Below are 25,898 nucleotides of genomic sequence, written 5' to 3'. Positions count from 1 at the left end.
CACAGAATGGGCAGCCGCCACAATTTTACCGTCAGCCATGAGGCAATCCCCGGGTAAAAGTGAGCGTGCCACCGCCGCTTGAAAGCAAAATGCCTCCTTGGGAGAAAGCACTTGGCGTGACCCAATCCGCAAAGGCCATTGCAAGAGTGACTGATTTTGAGCACAAGGTACACTTTGAAAGGCTGTTTCCCTTTTCCGGAGGCAGGGAGCGTGTGCGGTTGCGCTGGGGAGGGATTGGCTCAGACGGGGCTCAGGGCGTTTGGCAGTGTAGTGGTGGTGGGGGAGCCCGGGGAAAGGCCGTGTCCCTGGCCCGGGGCTGAACCTGCCATCTCCCTCGGTAGGGGTGGCTAGAGCCAGCTTGCCGCGGGCAGAGGGCCTGCTGGCCGACCGCAGCCTTCGGAGCTGCTCGCCGGAAAGGTGTCCAAGGCTGGGGAGCCCCACGTGGAAGGAGCGAGGAGGAGGAGGAGGAGGAGAGGCTGGTTTGCAGCAGCAGCAGCTAATAGCCATTGCACACCTGTCTTTTCCCCCCGGGGTCAGATCGGGGAGCCCTCCCACACCTTTGAAACAGCCTGGCCCCGCCTGCTCTTTCTCTCTCGCTGGGTCAGCGTAGCCCTGTGTGTGGGAGCTGTGCTGGCACTGAGCTACAACCCTTGGAAAGCGGGTGATGCCACGTTGGCTGTTGTTCAGAGATTGCCTGACCCAGCGCGCAGCACTCACTCTCGCCGTGAAGATTGCTGTTTTTTTCTCAACCCGCTCCATCTACTGTGGCAAGCGATGGACCTGACACGCGTGGCCCCGGGGAGTCCACGAAGGAACAGGAGGCAAGAACGTGCCGAATAGGGAGAGGGAGGTGCCTGTGCCTGCAAGCACTTTGGGATCCAGTTTTCGTTGATGCTGGGAGGCAGTGAGCATTTTGCCGGCTGAAGCCCTCAAAGGTCGAGCCGTAGTTCTGCGCCCAATGCTGGAATCGCGTGCAGAACGGAGGCAGAAATCACGAGGCAGTGTTACGAGGTGGACGTAAAACGCTGCTTGGACCGAGACATCGACTGCTGCGAAAGGACCCGGCCTGAATTGCGGGTTTGGGGGTGGGGGTGGGAGGGAGCTTTTAATTTTACGGAGGCAATTTTGGCGCCGTGCTTTACAGCGAGGCACAAGGTAGGCAAACTGGAAGTAAGCAGCGTTGTCATCGGGAACAACGGCGGGTCTCGTAGATGGGTCGTGAAGCCCTGAGGTACAGTCAGCTTTCCTCCTGGTCTTCAAGTCGTTCCCAGAATTATTATCGTGAGGAAAATTTCATCATCTTTGTCCCTACTTCGTTTTATGTAAAATAGGTGTCCGGAAGGGCTATGCCAGTGCTGAAAGAAACGCTGAAACATTTTGGGGTCTTGTTTTCCCGTTCAAGTACAGCATTTTCCAGGGCCAAGCAGGATGTCTACTTCATTTGCTGAAGTGTAGTATTTTGGCGTTTGTGGCCCCTGTGCAATAGTGCGTTATCTGTCACAAACGAAGCGGTCCTCTCTTTCTTTGTGGAAGCTGTGAGTTTTGCTGAGTGATACCGCCATCTGAAGGCCTGAGTCCGGGGATTCTTCTGCTCGTCCTTGTCATTTTAGAGGCATTTTTGGCACACTGCCTTCCAGAGTAGCAGCCGGTAAGCAAGCTAAGTTTCTTTCCCTCCTTTGCAGTTGCCTCATTCTTCCGCAAACTCCTCTTCTGCTGTTTTTTCTCCTTGGATCTCCCCGAGCCGGTGCAGTGCTGGTGCTTGCTCGAGAGAAGACAGTGGTGTTGCTCTGCTCGCCGTGTAGCCAAGCCCAAAGCAATGGTGGTAGCCCTCGCCAAAGCACCCTTCCTAGCAAATGGCTCAGCTTTAGCTGAGTGTGCATCAGGATCCTCCTGCTGGCACGCTGGTTTCCACAGCAGTAGCTTTGGGATGTTTTGCGGTGTTGGCAGTGTTTACAAGTGAGATCCGTCTATCAGAGGTCATTTTTGTTGCTGATGAGTTCCAGTACTGTGAAGATGATAGGTGGCGCTGAGATGTACTTTTAGAGTACGTTTTGTCAGTAAGTTAAGCTCTGGCCTTTGCATGCTTAAGGGCAGATGAAATTTGGGGGCCCGAGAACTAAAAGGGCAGCTCAGGAGCTCAGCTATTGCAGTGGCCTGCTCGAGGCTGAAACGATGCCAGCCTTGCCCTCAAAGACGGCGTCGCTCGAGTACTGTTGTGAGAAGGAAGTGGTCTTGCGGGAAGGGAGTGTGAGAACGAGCAGAGCTGAAGGAAGACGGGCCCCAGGTTGGCTAGGATGCCACGGCCGGGCAGTTCCCAGCTTCTAGAAGGAAGGAAAGCGTCCCAAAGGAAGCTGGCCAGGTGAGCCTGTGGGAATTTGCCAAAGCGCTACGCCTTCTGATCTAGGCAAAGTACTGATCACCACCTGAGCAGCGTCCCTCGGGTTCTCTGCAGAAGGTGCCAAGCGCGAGGGGAGTGGAAGCAGAGCTGCAACGAAGGCCAGTCAGGTCCCTAGTCTAGTGTGGGTGTGAATGGAAAGTTTTAAATGTCAACATGTTCTTTGTGTCAGCGATACCTGATAGCTCAAGTTAACTCTCCCTGAGGGAGCATCTTGGAGACGCACCTCCCTAGGTCTGCCGCGTTCCATTTTAGTAGCCTGTCTGCGAACGGTTGAAACATTTTCACAGTCTGGCCCTCACAAAGACGTTTGTGACCCATCACAAAGCTCCCTACTATTTGTTTAGCCAAGCTACATAGCAGCGAGGGAGACGCTTGCATTGCGATTGTTCTTGTGGGACAGGGAACACTTTGACGCTGTTGGGTCTGGTGCGCACGTTGACGCTGCAGCTCTCTGTTGGGAAGGCACTACCACCGCAGCGTGGTATCACTGGTGTATTCGCTGGGCAGGAGTTGTGCCAGGGCCACACGGGGAAGTACAGGAGCAGGCCTGCTTGTTTAGGTTTGCCATTTAAAAGCTTGGGCAAAGGGGACCTGCTTCTGCTTTTTCTCCCGGCGTGTAAGTTCTGGGAAAGAGCAGGCGGTACGGGACGCGCACTGAGCGACGGGGCTCGTTTCCGGAAGAACACAGTAGAGGAGGGAGTTCAGCTACCATGTGCGCCGAGGTTCCTCTGCGACTGGGATGGCGGTGCTGTATCGTGGCCTCGCTTGTTTCTCGTGGGTGCTCGCCAAGCGTATCACTGGTTTTCTGGTGAAGTTCTTTCGGCAATGGTTTTATCATCAGCATGACTCCAGCTTATTCATAAAGTGTTGTCAGTGAGGCCTTGGTTTTATATGGCAGTACCGAGTGAAGGATTGAAATCGTGCTACGAGCCAAAGCTGGAAGGTTTTGGAAGTAGGAAGTTGAGGGAGAAGCCAGGAGGGGTTCAGGCAACAGCTCCGTTTGGATTCCCACTGTAATTGTGTGTTGAGCCTCCAGGACCCTTCTGCCGTGTCTCCGTCTGGCTTCTCTTCTTTGCAGCAGCTGAGCTACCGGTCACTCAAAGGGAGCGGAGAACTTGCTCAGAGGCTCTGTTGGATAGGAAAATACTGGAAGTTTAGATCACTTTTAACCACATAGTAACAACGGAGTTGCTCCACGCAGCTGTGTGAGGGCGGTGAAAATCTGTCAGAGTTTATAGCAAGGACTGGGCAATAACTCTAGCAACATACACGTGCAGGGAAACAGGTCAGTTTCTAGTTACGTGTCAGAGTCCAACACTCTCCGACCAGGCTCTTTCAGCTATGCCCCGTGCGGAGGGTGTGAAATGTTTAGCACCAGGTTTGCTTGATTTGAGGTTACAGGGGATTTTGATTTAGCAGAGCGATACAGCAATATGCCGAAATGGCAGTGCAAGCGTCAGTTACACTTAGCCAAATACAGCAATTGCAAGGTGCGGTTGGGTCACGATACAAACGGGATTCCCGTTCCTGGTCTCTGCAGTGTGCTCACCTCCCCGACACTGGGCGTCCCCGGTCGCTGGGAAGGAATGCATGGGTTGAAAGCGCCTCAAGCCCATTGCTCTCTTCAAAGTGCTTTTGTTAGCTGTTCAGCTTTTGTACCCTGTGTTGGGCTGAGCCAGATATACACCCCCTCCCCGCCATGCTGCTCTGGCTGCCTCAGGGAGGCAGTCACACCCCCTCTGATTAACTCAGGGAAAAACATTTACGCAGCCAGTTGACCCGCTCAGCTGTGATACAGTCAGCTGATCCATGCATCCAATATAGCCCTTTATCTAAAACACAGGTCAGCTTCCGGTCCCCTTTGTGTTGAGATAAAATCAGCTTTCTTTGCAGCAGCTGCGGTCAGTCACACCCTACCTTCTTCCCCGAGCTCCTTGGGCACGTCGCCCTTGCCCATCTCCTCTGAGCCTTCTCCCACTGTTGGGGTTTAGGGGTCGGTCGGTCACATTGTCCCTATGGTTCCCCTGTTGAAGGCTCCTGTCACGTGGCGTGATTCATCTGCCCTTGACTGCCGGTGGCTGGTCAGGTGCCTGGTTTTGTGCTCGTGTAAATCCTGAGAGCTCGATGCTTTGGAACGCTGGTGAGTTCATTCTCACAGGGCTATTAGACTTCTGGTTGTCCTCTGGCTGCATTCTTTCTGTGTTATCTTCCACCCCCCGCCCCCCTCCCCCCATTGGAGAGCCCATATGTCGCATTTCTGAGTAAGCTTTTCAAAAACGTTTTTGTTAATAAGACTTGAAAGAGTGCCGTTTTGAATGTGGGTACGCTGCCCGCAGGCTGCTCAGTTGGTGATAGTGTGTATCGTTGTGAAAAAGTAGTTTATCTTCAGGTGTTGGGCAATTCAGGAAAGATCAAAAATGCGGAAAGGTACTCAGCTAGGTAACCAGATAACAACTGACAGCATTTACCTGTGTGAAATCTGTCAGCTGCAGAGGGACCCGTGTCATCGTGCAGGAGTATAAGTAGCCGGTGGGAAGACCACAACCTCAAACGGCAGACACCATGCAAGTCCTCCTCCTGCTCGCAGCTGTGGGGTTTTGCGGGGCCCAGTACGACCCCCATACTCAGTATGGGAGGACCTCTATTGTGCACCTCTTTGAATGGCGCTGGGCTGATATCGCTCTCGAGTGCGAACGCTATTTGGCTCCTTATGGATTTGGAGGAGTTCAGGTACGCTGTTTTCCTGGCAGTAGGCAGTAAAATTGCTTTGTTTAATAAATCCAAATGTCTGAATCCGAGACAGCAGAGTCCAAGCAACTGTTCTGCTGAAGATGGAGGTGAAAGTAATATGAGCTGTTAGACGCAACCCTAGCTCCTGCAAGGCTCGTTATGTTGCATCTCTAGCAGATCAGTTAGAGAGGCATGCTTTCCTCCAAAATTTGTCGCTTGCAAAGCTAAGATTTCCTCTCTATCTATCTTTTTCCAGTGGAAGTGCCTAACTGTGGAGTTTTGGCATTTCTAATGCCATCACGGTTCCAGACAAAAATCCTGTCTGTAGCTTCAGCCCTGCAATGTGTGTGGCCTTCGAAAGCAAACCTGTGCTGAACCTGGGCAGCCCACGGGAACCGAAGTAAACGTCTTCCGTGCCAGCCTACAGGACTGGCACCTCACAGACCAGAGCTTATGCTGGGGGAGAGGGAGCCGGGGTTGGACTGCAGCCTGCTTCTCCCGGAAATCCAGGATAGATCTCGGCACGGAGCCCACGCTTTGCACTTCAGACCTAGAGTAAGAAAGAATTTGTATTTTACAAAGGTGCATCTTTTCCACTGCAGGTTTCACCTCCAAATGAAAATCTGGTTGTAACTAGCCCCAATAGACCCTGGTGGGAAAGATACCAGCCCATCAGCTACAAGCTCTGCACTCGCTCAGGAAATGAAGACGAATTTAGAGACATGGTGACCAGATGCAACAACGTTGGAGTAAGTGCCTGGAGGACGTGTAAATACTATGGGAGGAGGCACTGTTTTGGCTGGGGGAGGTTGCTGCTCCCATTCCCAAAGGAGGCAGAGAATAGGGGAAAGGCCGGGGGGGAAGAGGAAGAGCTAAAGGTGATGCAGGAAAACTCTGGCTATTGCTTTACTACTCTTAGAAACCATACTGAAATGCAGTGACTGCTTTTCCAGGTTCGTATCTATGTGGATGCGGTTGTCAACCACATGTGTGGCTCTGGGGCTGGCTATGGCACCCATTCTACCTGTGGAAGCTATTTTAACGCTGGCAGCAGAGACTTTCCAGCTGTGCCGTACTCTGGCTGGGATTTCAACGACGGCAAATGTACAACTGCAAGTGGAGAAATCGAAAATTACGGCGATGCTTATCAGGTAACTTTCTGTGGTGAAAGTTTGGCATCTTCTTTGTTGACCACATTCGTCGTTGCGTTTGTTCTCTCCTGTTGTGTAAACGTTGTAGTGCAGCAAAAGGAAGGGAGGAGGTTGTCACAGAAATCGTTGCTTAGTCACCTGAGTCGTGACTGAAGTAATCAACGCCGGCTTCTGTGTAGGCCGGGTACTGTAGGTACGTACTATCGTAAGAACTGAGAAAGCAAGAAGCCTTCTCACCTGTCACATGCGGGCACGTGCAGGAGTATGCTCCGGAGTTGAGTCCAAGGTACTCAGCTCAGGCGGCGAGCAGTTAGGGCTTGTAGGCGTAGCTGACACTGGTAAGGAGCCCCCGTAGAAAACTGGCAGCAGTGCAAAGCGTTACCCTGGCTGAGCGTGTTGCTCTTTTCCGTATATTAGATCAGCGTTTGTTCTTTCTCGGGTTTAGAGCTCTTACTGCGTCCGCTTTGCCACCATACACCATGCTGCTTCTCGTCCTAAATTCTGAGGACAGCTATGCGGAGAGATGATATCCTTCAGCGACTGCCCAAACTTGAGAGTCAGGCTGTGGAATGACCTTATCACCGTTTTGGTGCAGACTTTGGAGGAATTCTCTTCTGTAGGGTTGTGACGTACAAGCTGAGTGGACTTGACTAGCTGAAAAGCCCGAGCATTTTATTGCAAGATACGCGTTTTCTGGCCTGAAGGAGTGACACCTCAAAACTTTTTTGACAGGTCCGGGACTGCCGCTTGGTTGGCCTTCTGGATCTGGCTCTGGAGAAGGACTATGTGCGCTCCACAGTTGCTGCGTACATGAATCGGCTCATAGATATTGGGGTAGCAGGCTTCCGGCTTGATGCTGCCAAGCATATGTGGCCTGGGGACATAAAGGCATTTCTAGACAAGCTGAACAACCTGAATACTAACTGGTTTTCTTCAGGATCTAGACCTTTCATTTTCCAGGAGGTAATCTCTTTTTTTTTCCCCCTCTGTTTCTTTTGCTCCCCCACCCCCACGCCCCCGTCGTCTTCCTGTCGTCTTTGTTCCTTCCCATCTTTCCCTTCCCCACGCAGGGGAATGGAAGTAATGATATGGGCTTGATCCTACGCCGCCGCAAAGGCCGAGCCCTGCAGTCTGGCGGTCAGAAGTCTAGATTGAGACTTGCGCTCCAGAATCGCAAGACGCTTTGAAATCTTCATGGAGCAGCTCCCTGGAGATTTCTAAGAGTCATGTGACTAGGAGGGGATGGTGCAGTCCATGGTGACAACTGTACAGCCGAAGAAAGGGCTGAGCACTTCTCTGGAGCAGACCTTCACAAATGATGAGTAGTTTTGCTTTTTGCAAGAGCCTCTACCACAGACCGTCACCCAACTTTTTCCTGCCTTTGTTCAGTCCCATTTTCACACGTCTGCATTGTGCTGTTTTATACTGAGTTGGGGTTGATTACATAGCAGAAGCAAAGGTGCTTAGCAGAGCACAGAAGTTATTTCTCTCGATGTGAGGCAAGAACTAGCGTTCAGGGCTGTACACTGTATACTCTCTGTTTTTCTTTTTTTTCTTCCCCACCTTGTTTGGTCAGGCTGTCACAGACCCCTGCTTTCTCTTTGCTCCACCAGGTAATTGACTTGGGTGGAGAGCCGATCACAGGCAGCCAGTACTTTGGAAACGGCCGAGTGACGGAATTCAAATACGGTGCAAAACTGGGGACCGTGATCCGCAAGTGGAATGGCGAAAAGATGGCCTACTTAAAGTAAGGGTGACACCTCCCTGTGACTTCTGTGGGATACCGCAGCCGGATGCGCAGCTGGACAGGGTAGCCTCAAGCCTTTGTCTTTTTGTCTAGGAACTGGGGAGAAGGCTGGGGCTTTGTGCCTTCCGACAGAGCCCTGGTCTTTGTGGACAACCACGATAACCAGCGGGGGCACGGGGCTGGTGGAGCGTCGATTCTAACCTTCTGGGATGCCAGGTAAGAGACGCCGTTGCCTGGGTGATGCTGCTTTGGTGGGTTTTCTCCCTGGCATGATGTGCCTTTCCATGTCTCCTCCCTTGTGGTCTTACAGGCTTTACAAAATGGCAGTTGGTTTCATGCTGGCTCATCCATATGGATTCACGCGGGTGATGTCAAGCTTTCGTTGGCCAAGATATTTTGAAAATGGAAATGTAAGTTCATAAAGCTGAAGCTCAATTCACTGTTCGTAAGGATCCAAAGAGAGCCAGTGAACCAGTCAAGTCTGGCTATGCTTGTAAATCTGGAGTGATTTCTGTGTCCTGTGCTGTTTCTACGTGTTGGAAATGCGGTGTTATCTCTAGCTTTCCTCTGCAGTCAGTAGCTCTGCATTTTCAGTACGAATGGTAAAACTTCTCTTTTTAATGAAAGGATGTTAATGACTGGTATGGACCACCAAGCAACTGGGATGGATCAATAAAATCTGTTACAATTAATGCAGACACCACCTGTGGCAACGACTGGGTCTGTGAACATCGCTGGCGTCAAATAAGGTAGGGCGCAGTGCAGAAACATGCAGCAAAAGCAGTTAATTCTGCATCATGCTCCTTGTTGCTTTAGAGCTCTGGCAGCTACAGCAACGGCCATTCTTTGCACCTCCAGGAACATGGTTGTCTTCCGTAACGTGGTGGATGGTGAGGCTTTCTCAAACTGGTGGGACAACGACAGCAATCAAGTGGCTTTTGGACGTGGTAGTAAAGGATTCATCGTCTTTAACAATGATGATTGGTAAGTCGTGCGGTTGGAGAGGCTGAGGGACGGTGGCTCTGGAGAGAAGTGCAGTGCCTCAAGCGCAAGCGGAAACCAAGATGATGTGTTGGGAAGGGGGCTGTCTTTGCAGGAGAACACAGTCAGGTGAAGGAGATGTGACCATACAGAAGCTAAGGCTTAGGCATCGGAAGTGAGCATCTGAAGGTGTAGAAATGGCCTGTTAGTGTCTGTGGTGCGCTAGTCACCTTCTCTCTCTGTCTCTCTCTGAGAAACTACAGCTGTGGCTAGAGTGATGCCCACGGGTCGGAGTAGCAGCAGCTGAAGTTTTGGCAGCTGGGAGTGAAAAGGCAACGCTCTCGCCTCTCTCCTGCCATCCAACCTGAATGGGCTGGACAGTCCCAGTTCTAATCACTGCCAACAGCGTGTGTCCTGCTGCGAAGCCCGGTGAACCCTTTGGTTTTGTCCCATACTCCTTTTTTGATGGCTGGTGGTATCCCTGCAGCCTGAGTTAGCTTCCTGCGCTTGCGTTGCTGGTCCAGAGGGCCAAAAGGAGAGGGTAGGGGGTGATACAGGGATAAACCGAGAGCTCTCTCCCATCCCATTGCCCTTCAGAGTGATGGGCTAGCATCAGATTCGGAAGTGCTCGAGGCGGGTTGAAAGGCCTGTTTTGAAAACCTGGCCTAAAGAGCATTCACTTGTTTTCACCTAGGGAATTGAATCAGAGTTTGCAAACCGGGCTGCCCGCTGGTACCTACTGCGATGTTATTTCTGGAGACAAGGAGGGCAGCGGATGTACTGGAAAACAGGTGTACGTTTCCAGTGATGGCAAGGCCTATTTCCAGATTAGTAACAGCGATGAAGACCCATTTGTTGCAATTCACGTTGATGCTAAATTGTAACTCAAGTGAAAGGTGTTTCTGCTCTTGGTCTGCACGTGTGCAATCGCCTTGTATTCACGAATGAGTGATTCTCCAGATCTAGCAAATAATAAATGGGCTTTAAATGAAAGAGTGATGCTTCTTGTCTTACTGGATGGGATTGTGACTTTCTCACGCCATACTTAGTGGCAGGGCAATGGTAGGTTTTAAGGATGTGCTGGCAATGTGACCCTGTGCTTCCCAGAGCGCAGGAGCAGCAGGGAAGAAAGCCTGGGTAAGTTCAAAGGGCTTATTTCCGAGGCCGATGCATGCACACGCGTCACGTGCTGAGGAGCGGCCACGTTGCGGCCAGTCAGCTGCTAGCGGTGTGTATCGACCCCAAAACGAGGTGCCTTTCTGGTGGCAAAGCAAACAGAGCGTCTGCCTCGGCAGATGCCAGCGGCCTGCTCCAAACTCACACTCACGGTGGCTATTGCAAAGGGGCACGTGAAGCGAGATGCGTGTCCGGGCATCGCTTAGACATCGTGCCAGCGGCATAAGCTCAGCACCATCTCCACGGTGCATTGCGTTTGACAGTTGTGTAATATCTCGCCTACTTACGGAGCCTGAGCACAGAATGGGCAGCCGCCACAATTTTACCGTCAGCCATGAGGCAATCCCCGGGTAAACGTGAGCGTGCCACCGCCGCTTGAAAGCAAAATGCCTCCTTGGGAGAAAGCACTTGGCGTGACCCAATCCGCAAAGGCCATTGCAAGAGTGACTGATTTTGAGCACAAGGTACACTTTGAAAGGCTGTTTCCCTTTTCCGGAGGCAGGGAGCGTGTGCGGTTGCGCTGGGGAGGGATTGGCTCAGACGGGGCTCAGGGCGTTTGGCAGTGTAGTGGTGGTGGGGGAGCCCGGGGAAAGGCCGTGTCCCTGGCCCGGGGCTGAACCTGCCATCTCCCTCGGTAGGGGTGGCTAGAGCCAGCTTGCCGCGGGCAGAGGGCCTGCTGGCCGACCGCAGCCTTCGGAGCTGCTCGCCGGAAAGGTGTCCAAGGCTGGGGAGCCCCACGTGGAAGGAGCGAGGAGGAGGAGGAGGAGGAGAGGCTGGTTTGCAGCAGCAGCAGCTAATAGCCATTGCACACCTGTCTTTTCCCCCCGGGGTCAGATCGGGGAGCCCTCCCACACCTTTGAAACAGCCTGGCCCCGCCTGCTCTTTCTCTCTCGCTGGGTCAGCGTAGCCCTGTGTGTGGGAGCTGTGCTGGCACTGAGCTACAACCCTTGGAAAGCGGGTGATGCCACGTTGGCTGTTGTTCAGAGATTGCCTGACCCAGCGCGCAGCACTCACTCTCGCCGTGAAGATTGCTGTTTTTTTCTCAACCCGCTCCATCTACTGTGGCAAGCGATGGACCTGACACGCGTGGCCCCGGGGAGTCCACGAAGGAACAGGAGGCAAGAACGTGCCGAATAGGGAGAGGGAGGTGCCTGTGCCTGCAAGCACTTTGGGATCCAGTTTTCGTTGATGCTGGGAGGCAGTGAGCATTTTGCCGGCTGAAGCCCTCAAAGGTCGAGCCGTAGTTCTGCGCCCAATGCTGGAATCGCGTGCAGAACGGAGGCAGAAATCACGAGGCAGTGTTACGAGGTGGACGTAAAACGCTGCTTGGACCGAGACATCGACTGCTGCGAAAGGACCCGGCCTGAATTGCGGGTTTGGGGGTGGGGGTGGGAGGGAGCTTTTAATTTTACGGAGGCAATTTTGGCGCCGTGCTTTACAGCGAGGCACAAGGTAGGCAAACTGGAAGTAAGCAGCGTTGTCATCGGGAACAACGGCGGGTCTCGTAGATGGGTCGTGAAGCCCTGAGGTACAGTCAGCTTTCCTCCTGGTCTTCAAGTCGTTCCCAGAATTATTATCGTGAGGAAAATTTCATCATCTTTGTCCCTACTTCGTTTTATGTAAAATAGGTGTCCGGAAGGGCTATGCCAGTGCTGAAAGAAACGCTGAAACATTTTGGGGTCTTGTTTTCCCGTTCAAGTACAGCATTTTCCAGGGCCAAGCAGGATGTCTACTTCATTTGCTGAAGTGTAGTATTTTGGCGTTTGTGGCCCCTGTGCAATAGTGCGTTATCTGTCACAAACGAAGCGGTCCTCTCTTTCTTTGTGGAAGCTGTGAGTTTTGCTGAGTGATACCGCCATCTGAAGGCCTGAGTCCGGGGATTCTTCTGCTCGTCCTTGTCATTTTAGAGGCATTTTTGGCACACTGCCTTCCAGAGTAGCAGCCGGTAAGCAAGCTAAGTTTCTTTCCCTCCTTTGCAGTTGCCTCATTCTTCCGCAAACTCCTCTTCTGCTGTTTTTTCTCCTTGGATCTCCCCGAGCCGGTGCAGTGCTGGTGCTTGCTCGAGAGAAGACAGTGGTGTTGCTCTGCTCGCCGTGTAGCCAAGCCCAAAGCAATGGTGGTAGCCCTCGCCAAAGCACCCTTCCTAGCAAATGGCTCAGCTTTAGCTGAGTGTGCATCAGGATCCTCCTGCTGGCACGCTGGTTTCCACAGCAGTAGCTTTGGGATGTTTTGCGGTGTTGGCAGTGTTTACAAGTGAGATCCGTCTATCAGAGGTCATTTTTGTTGCTGATGAGTTCCAGTACTGTGAAGATGATAGGTGGCGCTGAGATGTACTTTTAGAGTACGTTTTGTCAGTAAGTTAAGCTCTGGCCTTTGCATGCTTAAGGGCAGATGAAATTTGGGGGCCCGAGAACTAAAAGGGCAGCTCAGGAGCTCAGCTATTGCAGTGGCCTGCTCGAGGCTGAAACGATGCCAGCCTTGCCCTCAAAGACGGCGTCGCTCGAGTACTGTTGTGAGAAGGAAGTGGTCTTGCGGGAAGGGAGTGTGAGAACGAGCAGAGCTGAAGGAAGACGGGCCCCAGGTTGGCTAGGATGCCACGGCCGGGCAGTTCCCAGCTTCTAGAAGGAAGGAAAGCGTCCCAAAGGAAGCTGGCCAGGTGAGCCTGTGGGAATTTGCCAAAGCGCTACGCCTTCTGATCTAGGCAAAGTACTGATCACCACCTGAGCAGCGTCCCTCGGGTTCTCTGCAGAAGGTGCCAAGCGCGAGGGGAGTGGAAGCGGAGCTGCAACGAAGGCCAGCCAGGTCCCTAGTCTAGTGTGGGTGTGAATGGAAAGTTTTAAATGTCAACATGTTCTTTGTGTCAGCGATACCTGATAGCTCAAGTTAACTCTCCCTGAGGGAGCATCTTGGAGACGCACCTCCCTAGGTCTGCCGCGTTCCATTTTAGTAGCCTGTCTGCGAACGGTTGAAACATTTTCACAGTCTGGCCCTCACAAAGACGTTTGTGACCCATCACAAAGCTCCCTACTATTTGTTTAGCCAAGCTACATAGCAGCGAGGGAGACGCTTGCATTGCGATTGTTCTTGTGGGACAGGGAACACTTTGACGCTGTTGGGTCTGCTGCGCACGTTGACGCTGCAGCTCTCTGTTGGGAAGGCACTACCACCGCAGCGTGGTATCACTGGTGTATTCGCTGGGCAGGAGTTGTGCCAGGGCCACACGGGGAAGTACAGGAGCAGGCCTGCTTGTTTAGGTTTGCCGTTTAAAAGCTTGGGCAAAGGGGACCTGCTTCTGCTTTTTCTCCCGGCGTGTAAGTTCTGGGAAAGAGCAGGCGGTACGGGACGCGCACTGAGCGACGGGGCTCGTTTCCGGAAGAACACAGTAGAGGAGGGAGTTCAGCTACCACGTGCGCCGAGGTTCCTCTGCGACTGGGATGGCGGTGCTGTATCGTGGCCTCGCTTGTTTCTCGTGGGTGCTCGCCAAGCGTATCACTGGTTTTCTGGTGAAGTTCTTTCGGCAATGGTTTTATCATCAGCATGACTCCAGCTTATTCATAAAGTGTTGTCAGTGAGGCCTTGGTTTTATATGGCAGTACCGAGTGAAGGATTGAAATCGTGCTACGAGCCAAAGCTGGAAGGTTTTGGAAGTAGGAAGTTGAGGGAGAAGCCAGGAGGGGTTCAGGCAACAGCTCCGTTTGGATTCCCACTGTAATTGTGTGTTGAGCCTCCAGGACCCTTCTGCCGTGTCTCCGTCTGGCTTCTCTTCTTTGCAGCAGCTGAGCTACCGGTCACTCAAAGGGAGCGGAGAACTTGCTCAGAGGCTCTGTTGGATAGGAAAATACTGGAAGTTTAGATCACTTTTAACCACATAGTAACAACGGAGTTGCTCCACGCAGCTGTGTGAGGGCGGTGAAAATCTGTCAGAGTTTATAGCAAGGACTGGGCAATAACTCTGGCAACATACACGTGCAGGGAAACAGGTCAGTTTCTAGTTACGTGTCAGAGTCCAACACTCTCCGACCAGGCTCTTTCAGCTATGCCCCGTGCGGAGGGTGTGAAATGTTTAGCACCAGGTTTGCTTGATTTGAGGTTACGGGGGATTTTGATTTAGCAGAGCGATACAGCAATATGCCGAAATGGCAGTGCAAGCGTCAGTTACACTTAGCCAAATACAGCAATTGCAAGGTGCGGTTGGGTCACGATACAAACGGGATTCCCGTTCCTGGTCTCTGCAGTGTGCTCACCTCCCCGACACTGGGCGTCCCCGGTCGCTGGGAAGGAATGCATGGGTTGAAAGCGCCTCAAGCCCATTGCTCTCTTCAAAGTGCTTTTGTTAGCTGTTCAGCTTTTGTACCCTGTGTTGGGCTGAGCCAGATATACACCCCCTCCCCGCCATGCTGCTCTGGCTGCCTCAGGGAGGCAGTCACACCCCCTCTGATTAACTCAGGGAAAAACATTTACGCAGCCAGTTGACCCGCTCAGCTGTGATACAGTCAGCTGATCCATGCATCCAATATAGCCCTTTATCTAAAACACAGGTCAGCTTCCGGTCCCCTTTGTGTTGAGATAAAATCAGCTTTCTTTGCAGCAGCTGCGGTCAGTCACACCCTACCTTCTTCCCCGAGCTCCTTGGGCACGTCGCCCTTGCCCATCTCCTCTGAGCCTTCTCCCACTGTTGGGGTTTAGGGGTCGGTCGGTCACATTGTCCCTATGGTTCCCCTGTTGAAGGCTCCTGTCACGTGGCGTGATTCATCTGCCCTTGACTGCCGGTGGCTGGTCAGGTGCCTGGTTTTGTGCTCGTGTAAATCCTGAGAGCTCGATGCTTTGGAACGCTGGTGAGTTCATTCTCACAGGGCTATTAGACTTCTGGTTGTCCTCTGGCTGCATTCTTTCTGTGTTATCTTCCACCCCCCGCCCCCCTCCCCCCATTGGAGAGCCCATATGTCGCATTTCTGAGTAAGCTTTTCAAAAACGTTTTTGTTAATAAGACTTGAAAGAGTGCCGTTTTGAATGTGGGTACGCTGCCCGCAGGCTGCTCAGTTGGTGATAGTGTGTATCGTTGTGAAAAAGTAGTTTATCTTCAGGTGTTGGGCAATTCAGGAAAGATCAAAAATGCGGAAAGGTACTCAGCTAGGTAACCAGATAACAACTGACAGCATTTATCTGTGTGAAATCTGTCAGCTGCAGAGGGACCCGTGTCATCGTGCAGGAGTATAAGTAGCCGGTGGGAAGACCACAACCTCAAACGGCAGACACCATGCAAGTCCTCCTCCTGCTCGCAGCTGTGGGGTTTTGCGGGGCCCAGTACGACCCCCATACTCAGTATGGGAGGACCTCTATTGTGCACCTCTTTGAATGGCGCTGGGCTGATATCGCTCTCGAGTGCGAACGCTATTTGGCTCCTTATGGATTTGGAGGAGTTCAGGTACGCTGTTTTCCTGGCAGTAGGCAGTAAAATTGCTTTGTTTAATAAATCCAAATGTCTGAATCCGAGACAGCAGAGTCCAAGCAACTGTTCTGCTGAAGATGGAGGTGAAAGTAATATGAGCTGTTAGACGCAACCCTAGCTCCTGCAAGGCTCGTTATGTTGCATCTCTAGCAGATCAGTTAGAGAGGCATGCTTTCCTCCAAAATTTGTCGCTTGCAAAGCTAAGATTTCCTCTCTATCTATCTTTTTCCAGTGGAAGTGCCTAACTGTGGAGTTTTGGCATTTCTAATGCCATCACGGTTCCAGACAAAAATCCTGTCTGTAGCTTCAGCCCTGCAATGTGTGTGGCCTTCGAAAGCAAACCTGTGCTGAACCTGGGCAGCCCACGGGAACCGAAGTAAACGTCTTCCGTGCCAGCCTACAGGACTGGCACCTCACAGACCAGAGCTTATGCTGGGGGAGAGGGAGCCGGGGTTGGACTGCAGCCTGCTTCTCCCGGAAATCCAGGATAGATCTCGGCACGGAGCCCACGCTTTGCACTTCAGACCTAGAGTAAGAAAGAATTTGTATTTTACAAAGGTGCATCTTTTCCACTGCAGGTTTCACCTCCAAATGAAAATCTGGTTGTAACTAGCCCCAATAGACCCTGGTGGGAAAGATACCAGCCCATCAGCTACAAGCTCTGCACTCGCTCAGGAAATGAAGACGAATTTAGAGACATGGTGACCAGATGCAACAACGTTGGAGTAAGTGCCTGGAGGACGTGTAAATACTATGGGAGGAGGCACTGTTTTGGCTGGGGGAGGTTGCTGCTCCCATTCCCAAAGGAGGCAGAGAATAGGGGAAAGGCCGGGGGGGAAGAGGAAGAGCTAAAGGTGATGCAGGAAAACTCTGGCTATTGCTTTACCACTCTTAGAAACCATACTGAAATGCAGTGACTGCTTTTCCAGGTTCGTATCTATGTGGATGCGGTTGTCAACCACATGTGTGGCTCTGGGGCTGGCTATGGCACCCATTCTACCTGTGGAAGCTATTTTGACGCTGGCAGCAGAGACTTTCCAGCTGTGCCGTACTCTGGCTGGGATTTCAACGACGGTAAATGTACAACTGCAAGTGGAGAAATCGAAAATTACGGCGATGCTTATCAGGTAACTTTCTGTGGTGAAAGTTTGGCATCTTCTTTGTTGACCACATTCGTCGTTGCGTTTGTTCTCTCCTGTTGTGTAAACGTTGTAGTGCAGCAAAAGGAAGGGAGGAGGTTGTCACAGAAATCGTTGCTTAGTCACCTGAGTCGTGACTGAAGTAATCAACGCCGGCTTCTGTGTAGGCCGGGTACTGTAGGTACGTACTATCGTAAGAACTGAGAAAGCAAGAAGCCTTCTCACCTGTCACATGCGGGCACGTGCAGGAGTATGCTCCGGAGTTGAGTCCAAGGTACTCAGCTCAGGCGGCGAGCAGTTAGGGCTTGTAGGCGTAGCTGACACTGGTAAGGAGCCCCCGTAGAAAACTGGCAGCAGTGCAAAGCGTTACCCTGGCTGAGCGTGTTGCTCTTTTCCGTATATTAGATCAGCGTTTGTTCTTTCTCGGGTTTAGAGCTCTTACTGCGTCCGCTTTGCCACCATACACCATGCTGCTTCTCGTCCTAAATTCTGAGGACAGCTATGCGGAGAGATGATATCCTTCAGCGACTGCCCAAACTTGAGAGTCAGGCTGTGGAATGACCTTATCACCGTTTTGGTGCAGACTTTGGAGGAATTCTCTTCTGTAGGGTTGTGACGTACAGGCTGAGTGGACTTGACTAGCTGAAAAGCCCGAGCATTTTATTGCAAGATACGCGTTTTCTGGCCTGAAGGAGTGACACCTCAAAACTTTTTTGACAGGTCCGGGACTGCCGCTTGGTTGGCCTTCTGGATCTGGCTCTGGAGAAGGACTATGTGCGCTCCACAGTTGCTGCGTACATGAATCGGCTCATAGATATTGGGGTAGCAGGCTTCCGGCTTGATGCTGCCAAGCATATGTGGCCTGGGGACATAAAGGCATTTCTAGACAAGCTGAACAACCTGAATACTAACTGGTTTTCTTCAGGATCTAGACCTTTCATTTTCCAGGAGGTAATCTCTTTTTTTTTTCCCCCTCTGTTTCTTTTGCTCCCCCACCCCCACGCCCCCGTCGTCTTCCTGTCGTCTTTGTTCCTTCCCATCTTTCCCTTCCCCACGCAGGGGAATGGAAGTAATGATATGGGCTTGATCCTACGCCGCCGCAAAGGCCGAGCCCTGCAGTCTGGCGGTCAGAAGTCTAGATTGAGACTTGCGCTCCAGAATCGCAAGACGCTTTGAAATCTTCATGGAGCAGCTCCCTGGAGATTTCTAAGAGTCATGTGACTAGGAGGGGATGGTGCAGTCCATGGTGACAACTGTACAGCCGAAGAAAGGGCTGAGCACTTCTCTGGAGCAGACCTTCACAAATGATGAGTAGTTTTGCTTTTTGCAAGAGCCTCTACCACAGACCGTCACCCAACTTTTTCCTGCCTTTGTTCAGTCCCATTTTCACACGTCTGCATTGTGCTGTTTTATACTGAGTTGGGGTTGATTACATAGCAGAAGCAAAGGTGCTTAGCAGAGCACAGAAGTTATTTCTCTCGATGTGAGGCAAGAACTAGTGTTCAGGGCTGTACACTGTATACTCTCTGTTTTTCTTTTTTTTCTTCCCCACCTTGTTTGGTCAGGCTGTCACAGACCCCTGCTTTCTCTTTGCTCCACCAGGTAATTGACTTGGGTGGAGAGCCGATCACAGGCAGCCAGTACTTTGGAAACGGCCGAGTGACGGAATTCAAATACGGTGCAAAACTGGGGACCGTGATCCGCAAGTGGAATGGCGAAAAGATGGCCTACTTAGAGTAAGGGTGACACCTCCCTGTGACTTCTGTGGGATACCACAGCCGGATGCGCAGCTGGACAGGGTAGCCTCAAGCCTTTGTCTTTTTGTCTAGGAACTGGGGAGAAGGCTGGGGCTTTGTGCCTTCCGACAGAGCCCTGGTCTTTGTGGACAACCACGATAACCAGCGGGGGCACGGGGCTGGTGGAGCGTCGATTCTAACCTTCTGGGATGCCAGGTAAGAGACGCCGTTGCCTGGGTGATGCTGCTTTGGTGGGTTTTCTCCCTGGCATGATGTGCCTTTCCATGTCTCCTCCCTTGTGGTCTTACAGGCTTTACAAAATGGCAGTTGGTTTCATGCTGGCTCATCCATATGGATTCACGCGGGTGATGTCAAGCTTTCGTTGGCCAAGATATTTTGAAAATGGAAATGTAAGTTCATAAAGCTGAAGCTCAATTCACTGTTTGTAAGGATCCAAAGAGAGCCAGTGAACCAGTCAAGTCTGGCTATGCTTGTAAATCTGGAGTGATTTCTGTGTCCTGTGCTGTTTCTACGTGTTGGAAATGCGGTGTTATCTCTAGCTTTCCTCTGCAGTCAGTAGCTCTGCATTTTCAGTACGAATGGTAAAACTTCTCTTTTTAATGAAAGGACGTTAATGACTGGTATGGACCACCAAGCAACTCGGATGGATCAATAAAATCTGTTACAATTAATGCAGACACCACCTGTGGCAACGACTGGGTCTGTGAACATCGCTGGCGTCAAATAAGGTAGGGCGCAGTGCAGAAACATGCAGCAAAAGCAGTTAATTTTGCATCGTGCTCCTTGTTGCTTTAGAGCTCTGGCAGCTACAGCAATGGCCATTCTTTGCACCTCCAGGAACATGGTTGTCTTCCGTAACGTGGTGGATGGTGAGGCTTTCTCAAACTGGTGGGACAACGACAGCAATCAAGTGGCTTTTGGACGTGGTAGTAAAGGATTCATCGTCTTTAACAATGATGATTGGTAAGTCGTGCGGTTGGAGAGGCTGAGGGACGGTGGCTCTGGAGAGAAGTGCAGTGCCTCAAGCGCAAGCGGAAACCAAGATGATGTGTTGGGAAGGGGGCTGTCTTTGCAGGAGAACACAGTCAGGTGAAGGAGATGTGACCATACAGAAGCTAAGGCTTAGGCATCGGAAGTGAGCATCTGAAGGTGTAGAAATGGCCTGTTAGTGTCTGTGGTGCGCTAGTCACCTTCTCTCTCTGTCTCTCTCTGAGAAACTACAGCTGTGGCTAGAGTGATGCCCACGGGTCGGAGTAGCAGCAGCTGAAGTTTTGGCAGCTGGGAGTGAAAAGGCAACGCTCTCGCCTCTCTCCTGCCATCCAACCTGAATGGGCTGGACAGTCCCAGTTCTAATCACTGCCAACAGCGTGTGTCCTGCTGCGAAGCCCGGTGAACCCTTTGGTTTTGTCCCATACTCCTTTTTTGACGGCTGGTGGTATCCCTGCAGCCTGAGTTAGCTTCCTGCGCTTGCGTTGCTGGTCCAGAGGGCCAAAAGGAGAGGGTAGGGGGTGATACAGGGATAAACCGAGAGCTCTCTCCCATCCCATTGCCCTTCAGAGTGATGGGCTAGCATCAGATTCGGAAGTGCTCGAGGCGGGTTGAAAGGCCTGTTTTGAAAACCTGGCCTAAAGAGCATTCACTTGTTTTCACCTAGGGAATTGAATCAGAGTTTGCAAACCGGGCTGCCCGCTGGTACCTACTGCGATGTTATTTCTGGAGACAAGGAGGGCAGCGGATGTACTGGAAAACAGGTGTACGTTTCCAGTGATGGCAAGGCCTATTTCCAGATTAGTAACAGCGATGAAGACCCATTTGTTGCAATTCACGTTGATGCTAAATTGTAACTCAAGTGAAAGGTGTTTCTGCTCTTGGTCTGCACGTGTGCAATCGCCTTGTATTCACGAATGAGTGATTCTCCAGATCTAGCAAATAATAAATGGGCTTTAAATGAAAGAGTGATGCTTCTTGTCTTACTGGATGGGATTGTGACTTTCTCACGCCATACTTAGTGGCAGGGCAATGGTAGGTTTTAAGGATGTGCTGGCAATGTGACCCTGTGCTTCCCAGAGCGCAGGAGCAGCAGGGAAGAAAGCCTGGGTAAGTTCAAAGGGCTTATTTCCAAGGCCGATGCATGCACACGCGTCACGAGCTGAGGAGCGGCCACGTTGCGGCCAGTCAGCTGCTAGCGGTGTGTATCGACCCCAAAACGAGGTGCCTTTCTGGTGGCAAAGCAAACAGAGCGTCTGCCTCGGCAGATGCCAGCGGCCTGCTCCAAACTCACACTCACGGTGGCTATTGCAAAGGGGCACGTGAAGCGAGATGCGTGTCCGGGCATCGCTTAGACATCGTGCCAGCGGCATAAGCTCAGCACCATCTCCACGGTGCATTGCGTTTGACAGTTGTGTAATATCTCGCCTACTTACGGAGCCTGAGCACAGAATGGGCAGCCGCCACAATTTTACCGTCAGCCATGAGGCAATCCCCGGGTAAACGTGAGCGTGCCACCGCCGCTTGAAAGCAAAATGCCTCCTTGGGAGAAAGCACTTGGCGTGACCCAATCCGCAAAGGCCATTGCAAGAGTGACTGATTTTGAGCACAAGGTACACTTTGAAAGGCTGTTTCCCTTTTCCGGAGGCAGGGAGCGTGTGCGGTTGCGCTGGGGAGGGATTGGCTCAGACGGGGCTCAGGGCGTTTGGCAGTGTAGTGGTGGTGGGGGAGCCCGGGGAAAGGCCGTGTCCCTGGCCCGGGGCTGAACCTGCCATCTCCCTCGGTAGGGGTGGCTAGAGCCAGCTTGCCGCGGGCAGAGGGCCTGCTGGCCGACCGCAGCCTTCGGAGCTGCTCGCCGGAAAGGTGTCCAAGGCTGGGGAGCCCCACGTGGAAGGAGCGAGGAGGAGGAGGAGGAGGAGAGGCTGGTTTGCAGCAGCAGCAGCTAATAGCCATTGCACACCTGTCTTTTCCCCCCGGGGTCAGATCGGGGAGCCCTCCCACACCTTTGAAACAGCCTGGCCCCGCCTGCTCTTTCTCTCTCGCTGGGTCAGCGTAGCCCTGTGTGTGGGAGCTGTGCTGGCACTGAGCTACAACCCTTGGAAAGCGGGTGATGCCACGTTGGCTGTTGTTCAGAGATTGCCTGACCCAGCGCGCAGCACTCACTCTCGCCGTGAAGGTTGCTGGTTTTTTCTCAACCCGCTCCATCTACTGTGGCAAGCGATGGACCTGACACGCGTGGCCCCGGGGAGTCCACGAAGGAACAGGAGGCAAGAACGTGCCGAATAGGGAGAGGGAGGTGCCTGTGCCTGCAAGCACTTTGGGATCCAGTTTTCGTTGATGCTGGGAGGCAGTGAGCATTTTGCCGGCTGAAGCCCTCAAAGGTCGAGCCGTAGTTCTGCGCCCAATGCTGGAATCGCGTGCAGAACGGAGGCAGAAACCACGAGGCAGTGTTACGAGGTGGACGTAAAACGCTGCTTGGACCGAGACATCGACTGCTGCGAAAGGACCCGGCCTGAATTGCGGGTTTGGGGGTGGGGGTGGGAGGGAGCTTTTAATTTTACGGAGGCAATTTTGGCGCCGTGCTTTACAGCGAGGCACAAGGTAGGCAAACTGGAAGTAAGCAGCGTTGTCATCGGGAACAACGGCGGGTCTCGTAGATGGGTCGTGAAGCCCTGAGGTACAGTCAGCTTTCCTCCTGGTCTTCAAGTCGTTCCCAGAATTATTATCGTGAGGAAAATTTCATCATCTTTGTCCCTACTTCGTTTTATGTAAAATAGGTGTCCGGAAGGGCTATGCCAGTGCTGAAAGAAACGCTGAAACATTTTGGGGTCTTGTTTTCCCGTTCAAGTACAGCATTTTCCAGGGCCAAGCAGGATGTCTACTTCATTTGCTGAAGTGTAGTATTTTGGCGTTTGTGGCCCCTGTGCAATAGTGCGTTATCTGTCACAAACGAAGCGGTCCTCTCTTTCTTTGTGGAAGCTGTGAGTTTTGCTGAGTGATACCGCCATCTGAAGGCCTGAGTCCGGGGATTCTTCTGCTCGTCCTTGTCATTTTAGAGGCATTTTTGGCACACTGCCTTCCAGAGTAGCAGCCGGTAAGCAAGCTAAGTTTCTTTCCCTCCTTTGCAGTTGCCTCATTCTTCCGCAAACTCCTCTTCTGCTGTTTTTTCTCCTTGGATCTCCCCGAGCCGGTGCAGTGCTGGTGCTTGCTCGAGAGAAGACAGTGGTGTTGCTCTGCTCGCCGTGTAGCCAAGCCCAAAGCAATGGTGGTAGCCCTCGCCAAAGCACCCTTCCTAGCAAATGGCTCAGCTTTAGCTGAGTGTGCATCAGGATCCTCCTGCTGGCACGCTGGTTTCCACAGCAGTAGCTTTGGGATGTTTTGCGGTGTTGGCAGTGTTTACAAGTGAGATCCGTCTATCAGAGGTCATTTTTGTTGCTGATGAATTCCAGTACTGTGAAGATGATAGGTGGCGCTGAGATGTACTTTTAGAGTACGTTTTGTCAGTAAGTTAAGCTCTGGCCTTTGCATGCTTAAGGGCAGATGAAATTTGGGGGCCCGAGAACTAAAAGGGCAGCTCAGGAGCTCAGCTATTGCAGTGGCCTGCTCGAGGCTGAAACGATGCCAGCCTTGCCCTCAAAGACGGCGTCGCTCGAGTACTGTTGTGAGAAGGAAGTGGTCTTGCGGGAAGGGAGTGTGAGAACGAGCAGAGCTGAAGGAAGACGGGCCCCAGGTTGGCTAGGATGCCACGGCCGGGCAGTTCCCAGCTTCTAGAAGGAAGGAAAGCGTCCCAAAGGAAGCTGGCCAGGTGAGCCTGTGGGAATTTGCCAAAGCGCTACGCCTTCTGATCTAGGCAAAGTACTGATCACCACCTGAGCAGCGTCCCTCGGGTTCTCTGCAGAAGGTGCCAAGCGCGAGGGGAGTGGAAGCGGAGCTGCAACGAAGGCCAGTCAGGTCCCTAGTCTAGTGTGGGTGTGAATGGAAAGTTTTAAATGTCAACATGTTCTTTGTGTCAGCGATACCTGATAGCTCAAGTTAACTCTCCCTGAGGGAGCATCTTGGAGACGCACCTCCCTAGGTCTGCCGCGTTCCATTTTAGTAGCCTGTCTGCGAACGGTTGAAACATTTTCACAGTCTGGCCCTCACAAAGACGTTTGTGACCCATCACAAAGCTCCCTACTATTTGTTTAGCCAAGCTACATAGCAGCGAGGGAGACGCTTGCATTGCGATTGTTCTTGTGGGACAGGGAACACTTTGACGCTGTTGGGTCTGGTGCGCACGTTGACGCTGCAGCTCTCTGTTGGGAAGGCACTACCACCGCAGCGTGGTATCACTGGTGTATTCGCTGGGCAGGAGTTGTGCCAGGGCCACACGGGGAAGTACAGGAGCAGGCCTGCTTGTTTAGGTTTGCCGTTTAAAAGCTTGGGCAAAGGGGACCTGCTTCTGCTTTTTCTCCCGGCGTGTAAGTTCTGGGAAAGAGCAGGCGGTACGGGACGCGCACTGAGCGACGGGGCTCGTTTCCGGAAGAACACAGTAGAGGAGGGAGTTCAGCTACCACGTGCGCCGAGGTTCCTCTGCGACTGGGATGGCGGTGCTGTATCGTGGCCTCGCTTGTTTCTCGTGGGTGCTCGCCAAGCGTATCACTGGTTTTCTGGTGAAGTTCTTTCGGCAATGGTTTTATCATCAGCATGACTCCAGCTTATTCATAAAGTGTTGTCAGTGAGGCCTTGGTTTTATATGGCAGTACCGAGTGAAGGATTGAAATCGTGCTACGAGCCAAAGCTGGAAGGTTTTGGAAGTAGGAAGTTGAGGGAGAAGCCAGGAGGGGTTCAGGCAACAGCTCCGTTTGGATTCCCACTGTAATTGTGTGTTGAGCCTCCAGGACCCTTCTGCCGTGTCTCCGTCTGGCTTCTCTTCTTTGCAGCAGCTGAGCTACCGGTCACTCAAAGGGAGCGGAGAACTTGCTCAGAGGCTCTGTTGGATAGGAAAATACTGGAAGTTTAGATCACTTTTAACCACATAGTAACAACGGAGTTGCTCCACGCAGCTGTGTGAGGGCGGTGAAAATCTGTCAGAGTTTATAGCAAGGACTGGGCAATAACTCTGGCAACATACACGTGCAGGGAAACAGGTCAGTTTCTAGTTACGTGTCAGAGTCCAACACTCTCCGACCAGGCTCTTTCAGCTATGCCCCGTGCGGAGGGTGTGAAATGTTTAGCACCAGGTTTGCTTGATTTGAGGTTACAGGGGATTTTGATTTAGCAGAGCGATACAGCAATATGCCGAAATGGCAGTGCAAGCGTCAGTTACACTTAGCCAAATACAGCAATTGCAAGGTGCGGTTGGGTCACGATACAAACGGGATTCCCGTTCCTGGTCTCTGCAGTGTGCTCACCTCCCCGACACTGGGCGTCCCCGGTCGCTGGGAAGGAATGCATGGGTTGAAAGCGCCTCAAGCCCATTGCTCTCTTCAAAGTGCTTTTGTTAGCTGTTCAGCTTTTGTACCCTGTGTTGGGCTGAGCCAGATATACACCCCCTCCCCGCCATGCTGCTCTGGCTGCCTCAGGGAGGCAGTCACACCCCCTCTGATTAACTCAGGGAAAAACATTTACGCAGCCAGTTGACCCGCTCAGCTGTGATACAGTCAGCTGATCCATGCATCCAATATAGCCCTTTATCTAAAACACAGGTCAGCTTCCGGTCCCCTTTGTGTTGAGATAAAATCAGCTTTCTTTGCAGCAGCTGCGGTCAGTCACACCCTACCTTCTTCCCCGAGCTCCTTGGGCACGTCGCCCTTGCCCATCTCCTCTGAGCCTTCTCCCACTGTTGGGGTTTAGGGGTCGGTCGGTCACATTGTCCCTATGGTTCCCCTGTTGAAGGCTCCTGTCACGTGGCGTGATTCATCTGCCCTTGACTGCCGGTGGCTGGTCAGGTGCCTGGTTTTGTGCTCGTGTAAATCCTGAGAGCTCGATGCTTTGGAACGCTGGTGAGTTCATTCTCACAGGGCTATTAGACTTCTGGTTGTCCTCTGGCTGCATTCTTTCTGTGTTATCTTCCACCCCCCGCCCCCCTCCCCCCATTGGAGAGCCCATATGTCGCATTTCTGAGTAAGCTTTTCAAAAACGTTTTTGTTAATAAGACTTGAAAGAGTGCCGTTTTGAATGTGGGTACGCTGCCCGCAGGCTGCTCAGTTGGTGATAGTGTGTATCGTTGTGAAAAAGTAGTTTATCTTCAGGTGTTGGGCAATTCAGGAAAGATCAAAAATGCGGAAAGGTACTCAGCTAGGTAACCAGATAACAACTGACAGCATTTACCTGTGTGAAATCTGTCAGCTGCAGAGGGACCCGTGTCATCGTGCAGGAGTATAAGTAGCCGGTGGGAAGAC

General features: G+C 52.2%; 2 protein-coding genes across 2 annotated transcripts; both read left to right on the top strand.

Annotated features, from left to right (window-relative positions):
• The first annotated feature begins 4,937 nt into the window (after positions 1-4,937).
• On the top strand, positions 4,938-10,000 carry LOC135329029 (pancreatic alpha-amylase-like). Its single transcript, XM_064515825.1, has 10 exons — positions 4,938-5,128; positions 5,731-5,877; positions 6,082-6,279; positions 7,012-7,242; positions 7,893-8,026; positions 8,120-8,242; positions 8,337-8,436; positions 8,654-8,775; positions 8,885-9,010; positions 9,702-10,000. The coding sequence occupies exons 1-10, from the start codon at positions 4,961-4,963 to the stop codon at positions 9,889-9,891; spliced, it is 1,539 nt and encodes a 512-aa protein (XP_064371895.1). The 5' UTR covers positions 4,938-4,960; the 3' UTR covers positions 9,892-10,000.
• A 5,413-nt stretch (positions 10,001-15,413) lies between these two features.
• On the top strand, positions 15,414-20,481 carry LOC135329028 (pancreatic alpha-amylase-like). The gene is made up of 10 exons (XM_064515824.1): positions 15,414-15,608; positions 16,211-16,357; positions 16,562-16,759; positions 17,492-17,722; positions 18,374-18,507; positions 18,601-18,723; positions 18,818-18,917; positions 19,135-19,256; positions 19,366-19,491; positions 20,183-20,481. The coding sequence occupies exons 1-10, from the start codon at positions 15,441-15,443 to the stop codon at positions 20,370-20,372; spliced, it is 1,539 nt and encodes a 512-aa protein (XP_064371894.1). The 5' UTR covers positions 15,414-15,440; the 3' UTR covers positions 20,373-20,481.
• The last annotated feature ends 5,417 nt before the right edge of the window (positions 20,482-25,898 follow it).

Source organism: Dromaius novaehollandiae, chromosome 8, assembly GCF_036370855.1.
Source record: "Dromaius novaehollandiae isolate bDroNov1 chromosome 8, bDroNov1.hap1, whole genome shotgun sequence".
In the NCBI taxonomy this organism is placed as follows: Eukaryota; Metazoa; Chordata; class Aves; order Casuariiformes; family Dromaiidae; genus Dromaius; species Dromaius novaehollandiae.
The sequence above is the reverse complement of the archived record's forward strand: the minus strand, read 5'-3'. Positions and strand labels throughout refer to the sequence as shown.